Genomic DNA, 13,529 nt, shown 5'->3' on the forward strand with positions numbered 1-13,529 from the left:
GATGGGGTTGACGCGATGATGTCATCACACCGGGTACTCGTATGTGGGCGTATCTGCATGTGGGTGGACCTGCCTGGAGATGGATAGAGGAGCGGTGTCTCGGTTCCTAAGACCATCGGAAATATGTGTTTTCCGATGGTCTTAGGCGACCCCTGTGAAAGCGTCGTTCGACCTCCAAAGGGGTTAGGATGCACAGGTTGAGAACCGCTGCTCTAATCTTTCCTCATAGCTGAGCTCCTCCATGCCTCTTATCAGTTTGGTTGACCTTTTCTGTACTTTCTCCAGTTCCCCAATGTTCTTTTTGTGAATTGGTGCCCAAAACTGAACTGCATATTCCAGATGAGGTATTACTAATGATTTGTACAGGGGTAAAATTATATCTCTCTCTCTCTGGAGTCTATACCTCTTTTAATACAAGAGATGATTTTGCTTGCGTTAGAAACTGCAGCTTGGAATTGCATGCCATTATTAAGCTTGTGATCTACCAAAACTCCCAGATCCTTCTGGACCATTGATTCCCCCAATTGTACTCCCCCTAGTATGTATGATGCATGCATATTCTTAGCACCCGAGTGCATAACCTTACATTTATCAACATTAAACCTCATTTGCCATATAGTTGCCCAATTAAACAGTGCATTGAGGTCAACTTCTAAGAGATTTTTCACAGCCTAGTCACACAGAGGAGTCCAAAATCCAAAAAGCACCTTAGGGCTTTCAAGGAGCATCTTAAATTTTCTGCCTACCTATCACACTTTTAAAGGCCCTGGAGCGCCAAGACAATGAAAACAACCACAAAATTACCACATTTTAGAAAGCAAACACCCCAATGTATTTTCTATGAGGCATAATGAGTCTTTTGAACATGTCTTTTTTGCTACAAGATTTTGGAAAATGTTTAAAGAAAATGAAAAAAATGTTTTCTTGCACAGTTGTCAATTTATATGATATTTCTAACACACAGCATGGACATACTAAGAAATACACCCCAAAACACATTCTGCTACTCCAGATACCACATGTGTGAGATTTCTTCACAACCTAGCCACATAGAGAGGTCCAACATCCAAGGAGCACCTTCAGGCATTATAGGGGCATAAATTACACATCCAATTTCCTGACTACCTTTCACATTTTTGGAAGCACTGAAACACCCAGACAGTGGAAACACCCACAAAAAGACCACATTTTGGAAAGCAAACACCCCAACTAGTTCTCTATTAGATATAATGAGTCATTTGAGCATGTAATTGTTTTGTCACACGTTTTTGGAAAAGTATGGCAATACCACATGTATAAGACTTTTTCACATAATGTGCACTGGGGCACTATTGCAGATGTTGTTGTGCACTGGGACACTGACAGATGTTGATGTGTAGTGGGGCACTACTGAATATTTTATGCACGGGGACAATGACAGATGTTGATGGTCCACTGGGACACTACTGAACATGTTTAAAGAACCAATTTTCACGAGCAGTCCCAAATACTACTGAAACTAAGCCCTTTAGTGAAAAATCTAAAACATATGTTGGAAAGCAGCTCACCCTAACACATACTTATGACATGTGTACAAGTTCTAATACATATAACATCCAGTGCCTCACTTTCTTTAAATATGTGATTGCTGATAAATTAAGCAACAGTGACCATACGTGAAAGAAATTAATATATGTGAAAATAGTGAACATATGTGAAAAAAGTCTTTAAATATAAAGTTTTTCTTCAACTTGAAAACAACTTCACAATTTCATATCTTCAGGCAATGTAAATTCTCCACCACATCTCACCAGGAGTTTTTGACCTCACTGTGTAGTTTGGTCAAAAAATGCATGTGTCCCTTGAGATGGACATGAATTGGTAGGTGTATCCTGGAATTGAACTCTTTCTAGAAAAACTGTCTGGGTTCTGGGCAACAGGCACAGGGTCAGCAAGGTCAGGCAGGTCATCAGGTTCAGGATCATCAGAGGCAGGCAGGCTGAAGGGCACAGGACCACCATAGGCAGACAGACCATTGGACACGTGACCCTCAGAGGCAAGCAGGTTGCTGGACACTGGACTTTCAGAGGCAGGCGGGTCATCAGGCATGGGACCATCTGGGTGGGCATCAGGGATAGAACCCTCCAGTTGGGCATTAGGAACAGGACCACCAGGCTGGACATCAGCCTGGCAAGCATAGAGGCAGGTTGAACACCATTAGGAGGTAGTATAGAGGGGAACTGGATCCCATTAGTAGGCAGCATTCCATCGGGCTGAGCAATGGGCAGAGGATCAGGGAGGTCACACTGAGTTGCTGGAACACAGGCTGGATGCAGGGTGATTTGGAGAAAAGTACGAGGCCCCGACTTGACTGAATGAGGCAGTCTTTCCAAAGATTGAGCAGATGTAATTGCCATAGGATTGCTGAGAGTCGCAAACATGAAAAGACAGACTGCAGGACTGAGGACAAGTCAGGAGTAGACTGGCCCATGGTTGAGGTAGTAACAGGCATGGTGGCAAGCTTGACTGGAGCAACTGGCATGATGGCAGGCTGGACCGGAGCAAGTGAATTTGCGGCAGGCTGGACCAGAGCAGCTGGCATTGTGGCAGGCAACACTGGAATTAATGGAATGGAGGCCAACTGGACCGGAGCAGCATGTGTAGAGGCAGAAGTGGATTTGTATAAGAGGACAGAGGAAAATTGTATGAGTTGGGAAAAATATTCTTTTCTTTTTAGGCTGACACTGGAATCTTGCAAGTGATTGCAGGACTATCAACAGATTGTGCAGCAGATGGAGGGGTAATATCAGCACTGATAGATAGTGGGAAAGAAGGAGCAGTTACAAAGGAGGCTTTCTGAGTATTAGAGGGGTTTTCACAGGATTAAATGCAGGAAATGTGCAGCTAGTGGAGACATGATACTGAAATACAGTCGGAAGCAGGGGCGGACTGACCATTTGGAAACTCGGGCACTGCCCGAGGGCCCGGGGTCAGTAGGGGGCCCCATGAGATGCCCCTGGTACCTTTTTCATAGGCTTATTTGAGTTTTGGCAAGGACACAGGGGCCCCATGATCCCCTATTGTCCGGGGGCCCCATGAGTTGTCAGTCCGCCCCTGGTCGGAAGCAAAGTATATTCAACTGCAGCTGTGGTTGCTACGGGTAATGGAGAGGGGGATCGCTGATCAAACTGGTGTCTAGAGGCAGAAGTGGACTGGTGTATGTTAACTGAAGCTGAATAGGAAATATATGACCAGGCTTGGAGTAGAGACTGAACAAAACTCAATTTACAATTCCCTTGTCTGACTAAAGAGTGTAATGCATTGATATAATCCAGCAGAGCCTTTTGTGAATATACCGAATAATGTTCAATGAAATAAGGATTATCATCTTCCAACAGCCACACCAGAGATTCCACCTGGGACAAACGAAAAGGGGGAGAGTAATCATCACCACCATTAGAAATGTTAGACAAAACCAACTCTGCACAGATTTGAATGAGTGGCTGAACAAAACTCTGCCCCGATCAACAAGAGAGTGAGCCAGATGCAGGGGCGGACTGACCATTTGGAAACTCGGGCACTGCCCGAGGGCCCAGGGTCAGTAGGGGGCCCCATGAGATGCCCCTGGTACCTTTTTCATAGGCTTTTTTGAGTTTGGGCAAGGACACAGGGGCCCCATGTTCCCCTATTGCCCGGGGGCCCCATGAGTTGTCAGTCCACCCCTGGCCAGATGGATACATTTCGACATCTGTTCCCTAGTCAGCTCTTTTAAAATTTGGTGGCAATATTCCCTGCCTTCTGTTACAAGCAGTGCATAATACAAAACCTCCTCTGAGTGCATCTTGCAGCAATTTACAAATGCTGAGAACTAATTCCCAGGTGTAGCCGACCTGATCATTAATGGCTTCAGTATTATGTCAGGGATTCCACAGGCATCCAGCAAGGGTGATCAGATCAGTAGGCTGCACCTTAAGGAATCAGAAACCAAACTGAAGAAGGTTAAAGCAGAGCTCCACCCAAAAGGGGAAGTTCTGCTTTAAGCCTTTGTCTCCTGCTCCCCATTAAGGATTGGCACCTTTGGGGAGCGGGTACCCGAATTTGACAGGTACCCACTCCCACTTCCGCTGCAATTGCCTATGGGATCAGAAGCGGAAGCTGTCCTCCCCTCTCCCTCCCTGTAGTCTTCTGGGACACATGACAGGTCCCAGAAGACTACGGGGCCATTCACAAAGCACAGCGTTTCTCCCACATACGCAGTGGGCACCCGGCTGTGAAGCCGCGAACTGTCACAGCCGGGTGCCCATACTGAAGATGCCGGCGCCAGGGAAAGACAGCCGGTGAAATCAACGATGGTGAAGACACCGCTGGACCGAGGGACAGGTAAGTGTCTGTATTTTAAAAGTCAGCAGCTGCAGTTTTTGTAGCTGCTGACTTTTATTTTATTTTTTTTAGGTGGAACTCTGCTTTAAAATAAGTTTATTGAGACAAATGACACACTACCAACACCAGTAAATCATAAACAATGAAAGTGACAAAATAAAGATGATAATGCAAACCCTAAATAACAACCTAACAACTATATACAAAATGGGGGGAGCACAAATGGCGAGACAAGGTCTGGACAGGAGACAAGTGGAGCAAGGAGCAAGGTACTGGGAACAGGAAGCAGGACACAGGAGCAGGTCTCAAGGTCAGGTACAAGGATCAGGACCACGGCTCAGGCAGGGCTCTGGCTTGCAGGAAAAATACTGAAGCCCTGAACCTCAGTTATAGGTGGGCTTATATACCTCCTAGAAGTCCACATCAGGTGCAGCCTAATTACTGTATCTGTACAATCCAGCTGCTGGGTGACACCTGCTGGTGGCTACTGGAATTGCACCCTTTGATTCCAGGAACAACAGTGCCACCAGCAGGTGACCCAAGTAGTAACACAGGCCCTGACAGTCATAATATATGATAATGAGATAATCATATTACTACAACTTTTTTTTCTTTGTACCAACTACTTAATAATACAACGCCTCTTTCAACACTTACTTGTTATGATAGTGGAAGGGTTGGGAGGAGTTGGAATTTACACTGTGGTCCTGATATCTGAGATGCTGAAAAGACTGGTGAACTACTGTGGACAGAATGGTTAGCTGAAAAATAAATGTAAAAAGGTAATTCCTCCTGCACCCCATTCTCTGACAACTTCTTTCCACAGCAATGGCATAGTGACTATGCTCACAGCTTTCCTACTACCTGTCCTTGATTTATACATACTTTGTGTTAAGATCAATGACAGAGGGGAGGTCACCACGGGCACCATCAGAATTTCGCTCTGGGGCCCCATTTTCTACAGTTATACCTCTGACTATGAAGGAGGATGCTTGCAGTCCAACAGCATTCCAGGGGAATTTTGCTTGTGCTGACTCCCACACATCCACGTCACACTCATTCCATTTGAATGCCGGACATTGTTCTGTGATCACTAACGGTTTCCACATTTGGATGTACAACTTTTGGTACAATTTTTTTTACAGTTTTTAATGCTAAATAAACCTTTGAGTATAAAACGTGGGCTATTTGCATTTGTGTTTTTGCATATACCCACATTTGCAAGCAGCAGCATCATTCCTGGGTTTATTTCTATGATTAACTGTTGGAGATGGAGGTGATTCCTGCACTGGATTGACTTACCATAGTGCAAACCAACCTCTGAGAACGCCATGAGGTTTAAGTTTGTGGTAAGTCTACTTTACCTACAGTGATGCAGGGTTTTAAATTCACAACTGGCTTAAAAACATTTCAACCTGCTCCTTTCCAAAAACATGGTAAAAACATATATGCTGTGGTGCATTGTGTTTTTTATGTATTTTGCTGCATTTGTGTTGCATTTTTCCCCCGGACATGTGACTGGACAAAGCACTTCCCAAAGCCAAGTTGCATTTTTTTATGCATTTTTGCTTCAATTGGATGCGGTTGCCATTCATTTCAATGGGGAGGTGCATTTTTGGTGCTTTTATTTTAACAGAACAAACATCCACCAAAATGCAGCAAGCAGGACTTTTAAAAATGCAACTGACACGCAAATGACCAGTGAGAAGAGTTCCATAGGAATTAAAGGGATGCATTTTTCATATATTTTTCTTCCACTTTTTTAATTGAACTGAACACAAATTGATCAGTGTAAAAGCAGCCATAGAAATAAATGTATGACATTGTTGCTTAACATAGCAGTTTACACAAGGTTAAACAAGGGGAAATCATCAAAGCACTTTTTGGAGTAATGCCTAAAAACGTATCACCTATTAGTGGAATAAAAGAAAATAAAAGTACTTGGCAAACATTTATATGGGAAGGCTATGTAAACTATACCTGTTCAAATATCATAGGTTTTAACACATTGTGATATAAGACATGTACCATGGAATCAGTTGTAATCATTATTCAAAATGTAAATGTCACATTTTGTTAATCATTATATAAATGTGGTTTGGATATAAAGGACATGGCAACTATCTACTGTACAAAAATAATATGCAACTAAAAAAGTAGTAACTAATATTATCGGCTGACTAATGTTCAGCAGAAATGGTCGGTCCTCACAAATTGAGATTTAGAGCAGGATTAAACCCATTAACAGTTTCCTAAAATAGTTACATTCAAAGCATTTCATGAATAATAACTGTCACAGTTGCTTGTGCTCTCAACTGAACTATCAAGCCATCAAATGGCTGGTGTGATACCTGATCACACGTGCAGCTCCATGGCAACTGCAGATCACACAGAGGCTAAGATGGCAGATTCCTTGGCTGCAAATGACAGAAGGGTTCAGTTCTACTTTGAAGTGAGTATAAAGGATATTTTGTTTTAAAAATAACAAATATATTATACTTATCTGCTCTGTGCAAAGGTTCTGCACAGAGCAGCCCCGATCCTCCTCTTGTGGGGTCCTCCCATTGGCACTCCTGGCTCCTAGTGTCTTCCAAGTGCAGCCATAGCAAGCCCCTTGCTATGGGACAATCGTGCGGGCTTGATCGCAAGCTGCACTGTGTGCGTCTATTGACACACAGTGGAGCTCGGCTCCGCCCCACACTGGATTTGATTGAGCCAATGGCTCCCACTGCTCTCTCGGAGTCCAGTGAGGAGGGAGAAAGAGAGCAGCACCACTGCTCTTGGTAAAGTGCTGGATTGAGATTGGGCTCAGGTGAGTTTTTAAGAGGGGGCAGCTGCACCTAAACAGTTTTTTACCTTAAAGCAAAGAATATGTATTTATTTTATTACAAGTACTTATATAGTGCCATCAATTTACGCAGTGTTTTACATCTAGGGTCAGTTCACGCCACATGCAGTCCAGTGCATTTTTTTTCTGCATCAAAAACGCATTGATAGTAGGTTACATGGTTTAGTTCACACCAGTGCACTCCAGTTCCAGAAAAAAAAGTAGAACATGTTGCATTTTTTTCTGCACTGAACTGTACTGGAATGCAGTAAAATGCATCAAAAATGCACTGGAACGCACCTAAATGCACCAAAAACACACCAGAACACACGTCATTATTTAAGTTGAAGGAAAAGAGAGGAGGAAAAAATTAACCAAAACACATAAAAAACGTGCATACAGAAACGCCTCTGGGATGCATCCAATCTGCATTTCTAGAGTGTGAACTGGCCCATACAGCATATATTGTACATTCACATTAAAGGGTTAGTTCACATTTACCAAAAAACTACCTATACATATAAGGGGTGTCTGTAGATAAAAACAACCTGGGCAGCTCTGACTAAAGTTGACTAATGTCCTTGCTGTAGGTGTAGGCCATCCATGTATCTCATGAAGCCTGACTGGAAAACTCCCAGGGTGTTGCTAGGTGAGGCCTAGTCATTACTGCTCACCTCCACCATCACAGGAGTGACCTCTCGGATGCTGAGCTCAGAGCGACTGCATCAGGGGAGAGATAGAGCATGTGAGGGAGTCTGAATCAGAAAAAAAAGCTCCCTCCTCTGATGGTGGGGGTGAGCAGTAATGACCAGGCCTCACTCAGCAACGTCCTGGGAGTATTCCAGTCATATATAAAAGGGGGTAACAGGGACACTGCCAACTATGGACTATAGTGAGAATACCTAGGAAAAAGGGGGGGTCAAAAGTTATATAATAAACTAAATAGTGGCCCCCATAGTTATAGAGAGTATGCCAACTCACATGGAAATAGCCATGTGGTGTCCTCAGGACCCAAACATAACTGAGGGAAAAAGAAGAAGTATTCCAGTCAGGCTTCATGAGGTACATAAATGGCCTACACCTATAGCAAGGGTATTATTCAACTTTAGTCAGAGATACCCAACTTGTTTTTATCTACAGAGCCCCTTACCTGCATAGACAGTTCTTTGGTGAAGGTGAACTATCCCTTAAAGGTAAAAACAAAAACCTTCTGCCTTAAACAACCACTTTAAGCTTTGGATAGCAGGGTACACATTCAAACTCTAGGAAGCCGGAGAACAACCTTCTGCCATCCCAGCAACTATATGCAATTGCACCAAAGACAATGAGGAAACGACTGAAACCAAACAGCATAATAAATATGTAATACAATATGTATTGCAAATTAGAAATGTGTGCTTAGATGATGCTGAGTGCTTGATAAAGAGTGTCACTAGTCCAAAATGTCACATGTGCTATGTCATTACCTGCAGTATTATGCTGTTCATCACAATTACTAATATGTAATAACATTGAAATTCACAAAAACCCCCAGGATCTATTTTGTTTCTGTGTGGATTAACACTGGTTGATGGTCAGAAGTATAACTGAAGATCTCCTGCAAGTAACAAGTTTAGCACTACCCCCTTAGGGGACGCTGGATTTAATTTGGGCCCCCCTAGGCTATGCAAAGCCAGGCAACATGCATTCTCCACACTTTGCAAACTGGAGTCAAAGAACAGTCCTTGAGCTTGGTTTTATGATTTTATTAAGGGGTTAAGAACTTGGATGCGGTCTAAGGGTATATGGGATGCCCAAGGTACTGTAGAACGTGAGGACAACTCCTTAGCAACTATGCACAAAATGCATAGTTCAAGCAGTCCCGGATGAGAAGCTAGTTGGGTCCTGCACCTGACTGCCCTCTCCCCTTATCTGGCCCAGGGGGTGTAAGAGTATTCACACTGTTCTTTCCTGTCAGCTTAGTGGGTTGGTGGCTGCCTTCAGGCCTTTCGCTGTGCTGGCTCCTTCTCTGCTGCTCAGGATGTCCTTCCCAGAAGATGGTGGTACAGTGGAGATCCTCTTTTCCAGCAAGCTGCCTGTAGGTAAGTCTTCTCCCTGGGGCCCCCTCCCAGGCTCCACACTCCAGCCTTCCTCACTTCTTCTGACACTGCCTTTTGCTATCCAGGCTCTGTGATATTTGAGGGTTGCCTTGGTCATGATGCCCAGCCTCCTGCCAGGGGATTGGCCAAGGTCCCTCAAACATGCAGATCTGGGCTTCCTCCCCTCAACTCCCCTATTCCAAAATGTTTTCCCCTCTCTAGAAAGGTGGGAGGGCTCCAGAATCCCTGATCTGTTAGAGCCTCCCAGCCTGTCCTGAGGTGACCTCATTACCTCACTCCCAGGCTGACTCATCCCAGGCTGGCTGCTACTCAGCTTCTAACTAACATAAAATCCTACCTAGCTAAGCTAGAGGGCATTGCACAAGTATTTTTAAGCCATCTGAAAAATTATCATTAATTTATGCTGTCACTTTTACCCTACTGCACTAGGTACAGGCCCGTGACTTCCTCGTGGAGGTCCCAATGTCTGATATAAATGCAAAGGTTTCCAGACAGATCCCTTTAAATTTGGGGTAATTATTACATTTATGTTTGACAAATGTTATACAAGAAGCAGTTAAATACTTTTCCTATTGTATTTATTGTTACATTGGATTTAAAGTTCCATTTCCATTTTTATTGATGTGTTCTGTTTCCCTGGGGACAAGGTACATGCAGTACTTTGTCTCATCATCCTATATGCTGTCAAAGGCTAGCTGCGAGGTCAGACAGTGCACCACTCCTCCCTTTATGGCCATCCAATAACGTAGCTAGCAAGCAGACAGCTACTTTGACAGATGGCACTTTTTTCCATGAACTTTGCCCAGTTGCCTGGAACGTTTTAGCTGACAATGCCCCCTCCTGCTTCATTCCTTGTAAGATGTTTGTCTCTGGCTAGAATTTGGAGATGGAGAAAAGTGCCATCTGTCAAAACAGCCATCTTTTTGCTAGCTTTATTCTCGGATGCCATGGAGGAAGGAGGGGAACCCTATACACCCTCAAAGCTAGCCTTACACAGCACATAAACGGATCAAACCCAGTAGACAAATATACAGTAGCTTATGACTTGAGAACGCCAAAAAAGACATTGTCAGCCAAGTACAGAGTATTTCTACTCCATAATATATGGCAACCAAGTACAGAGTATTTCTACTCCATAATATATGGCAGCCAAGTACAGAGTATTTATAATCCATACTATATGGCAGCCAAGTACAGAGTATTACTACTCCATAATATATGGCAACCAAGTACAGAGTATTTATATTCCTTAATATAAGGCAGCCAAGTACAGAGTATTTCTACTCCATACTATATGGCACCAAGTACAGAGTATTTCTACTCCATAATATATGGCAGCCAAGTACATAGTATTTCTACTCCATAATATATGGCAGCCAAGTACATAGTATTTCTACTCCATACTATATGGCAGCCAAGTACAGAGTATTTCTACTCCATAATATATGGCAACCAAGTACAGAGTATTTATATCCCTTAATATATGGCAGCCAAGTACAAAGTATTTCTACTCCATAATATTAGGCAACCAAGTACAGAGTATTTCTACTCCATAATATTAGGCAACCAAGTACAGAGTATTTCTACTCCACATTATATTGCAGCCAAGAACAGAGTATTTCTATGCCATAATATATGGCAGCCAAGTACAGAGTATTTCTACTCCATACTATATGGCAGCCAAGTACAGAGTATTTATACTCCATAATATATGGCAGCCAAGTACAGAGTATTTCTACGCTATAATATATGGCAGCCAAGTACAGAGTATTTCTACTCCATAATATATGGCAACCAAGTACAGAGTATTTATATTCATTAATATATGGCAGCCAAGTACAGAGTATTTCTACTCCATAATATTAGGCAGCCAAGTACAGAGTATTTCTACTCCACACTATATGGCAGCCAAGTTCAGTGTATTTCTGCTCCATACTATATGGCAGCCAAGTACAGAGTATTTATACTCCATAATATATGGCAGCCAAGTACAGAGTATTTATACTCCATAATATATGGCAGCCAAGTACAGAGTATTTATACTCCATAATATATGGCATTATTTTACAAAAACAGGACTAAAGCAAAGCAAACAGACACTCAGGGAGGTCTCCACTTGTCTTTCCTAAAAAAGAGGAACTGTGAAGCAAAAGCATGTGACTGTTACTGAGTTCTGTTAATGTGCAGATTTGAGTGCATTTAAAGCTACGTTGAGACTTTACTTGCATAATATAGAAAATAATTACACTGTACTTACAGAATTTGACCAACAAATACTTATTTTCCTTGAGTGCCCTAGAGAAGTTGGAGCCTGTGAGTACAAGAACATTATCCTCCTCCTTGAATTTTGGTGCCTTGTGCTTCTTTGCTTTGGGCCCTATTCCCGGTTTTTGTTCCTCTGCTATAATGAGAGCTGGTAAAGATACAAGACAACACACAAGCAGCAGATTCTTCATTCTGGCTGGACACTTAGGCGAAGAAGTAAAGTGAGTACATCTGTTTAGCCTCGTGGTGACATTCCCAGTGAAGGAGAACAAGTGGTAGTTTCACACGTCACATTAACTGATTAAATCATTGCCAGGGAACATTGCCAAAAAAATGCCACTGCTTTCGGCAATAATCACTATCCTACAAAGAGAAAAAAAGGCAGCAGCCTAAAGCTGTGTATGACATGTGCCTAAAATATGTCTTATGCAAGAATTTAAGGGATCAATAAACAGGATCTTAGACTGTCGCAAAGATAAATACCTACATGCCAAGTCTATGAAGGACAATGATGTCTCCCAATTCTTGTTCCAAATACTAGTACCAGGGAAGTATTATATTGTATTGCCAGTCTTGTAGTTGCAACCAGGGGCGGACTGACCATTTGGAAACTCGGGCACTGCTCGAGGGCCCGGGGTTAGTGAGGTGCCCCATGAGATGCCCCTGGTACCTTTCATAGGCTTTTTTGGGTGTGGTTTGAGTGTGGGTGAGGACACAGGGGCCCCATGATCCCCTATTGCCTGGGGGCCCCATGAGTTGTCAGTCCTGCCCTGGTTGCAACATGGTTGTAAAGCAGCTGGAGACTATACAATGTTAGAACTCCATGTTTGTGTGTATACAGTATGACATTCTCTGAATGATGTTTATTGAGCAAATTAGCAACAAAAGTAGATGCATATCTATTGCAAATCATACTGGCTCATTTGGCTAAGTATATGCAACAGTTATGCAGTTTTTGCCTTATTTACAAGCTTGGATAGGCGGTTGAGACAGTTTTGCAAAGTCTGTGACAGATTTACTGCATATTAGACAACTTTTTGCTTAAAGTGATAATAAACCTTCATTTTTTTCTTAAAGCACTTTCAGCAGCTGGTATAAAGTGGTTCTAAAGGCTAGACATATTTTACCTTAAAATGATTCTAAATGTTTTTTTTTTTAAATAAACATATCATACTTTGTTCAATTATTTTGCACAGAGCAGCCCCAATCCTCCTTTTCTTGGGTGCCCGCAGGTGCTCCTGGCTCGTCCCTTCACAGCAAGTGAGATAGCCGAAAGAGGCTTTCCTCTTGAGCAAATCACTGGACAAAGATCGGGCTCAGATAAGTATAAGAAGGGGCTGGGGGGGCAGTACTCAGAAAGTTTGTTACCTTCATGCATAGAATGCATGAAGGTAAAAAATCTTCTGTCTTTACAACCACTTTAATGCATCACTTGAGGTGGTTGTAAACCTCAGACATGAAATGTGAACAAAGAATATCCCATATTGTGTGTACTTGTCTCAGTTGAGAGCACTTGGGGGTTTATTTACTAAAGCTGGAGAGTCCAAAATCAGACTCCCTTCTGCATAGAAACCAATCAGCTTCCAGGTTTCATTGCCAAAGCTTCACTGAACAAGCTGAGGTTAGAAGCTGATTGGTTTCTATGCAGAAGGGAGTCTGATTTTGGACTCTCCAGCTTTACTAAATAAACCCCTAAGTGTCAATTGTCTCTGGTGCTTCATTCCTCTGCTGTTAGCATGAATCACTACCTGAGAAAAAAGGTGAGAGGGAGGGACCTCCAGCAGATTGACAGCCTCAGCTCTGTTCCTGTGAGCTGTGTGGAGGGGGATGTGTCCCTTCCATCCAATCAGCAATCAGAATTCTCCTCACTGAGCACTGCAGAGTGTAACCTAAACTCGCCACCCCATTTATTTATTTCATCTCTGTGTATCACCTGAGGCCAGTCACTTCACTGGGTGTATAAATAAGGGTTTACAATC

The 13,529-nt window shown here is 42.9% G+C and overlaps 1 protein-coding gene across 1 annotated transcript in view; it reads right to left on the minus strand.

Annotated features, from left to right (window-relative positions):
* PDILT (protein disulfide isomerase like, testis expressed) overlaps positions 1-11,790 on the minus strand; it is a 57,441-nt gene extending 45,651 nt beyond the window's left edge. The window contains exon 1 of the mRNA XM_089669936.1: positions 11,543-11,790. Within this exon, the coding sequence (XP_089526062.1) occupies positions 11,543-11,741 (199 nt within the window). The 5' untranslated portion in view covers positions 11,742-11,790. The remainder of the gene's footprint in view (positions 1-11,542) is intronic.
* Between the last annotated feature and the right edge of the window lie 1,739 nt (positions 11,791-13,529).

This window comes from Staurois parvus, unplaced genomic scaffold (genome assembly GCF_062004578.1).
Source record: "Staurois parvus isolate SC_StPar_1 unplaced genomic scaffold, SC_StPar_1.0 ptg000084l, whole genome shotgun sequence".
Classification (NCBI taxonomy): Eukaryota; Metazoa; Chordata; class Amphibia; order Anura; family Ranidae; genus Staurois; species Staurois parvus.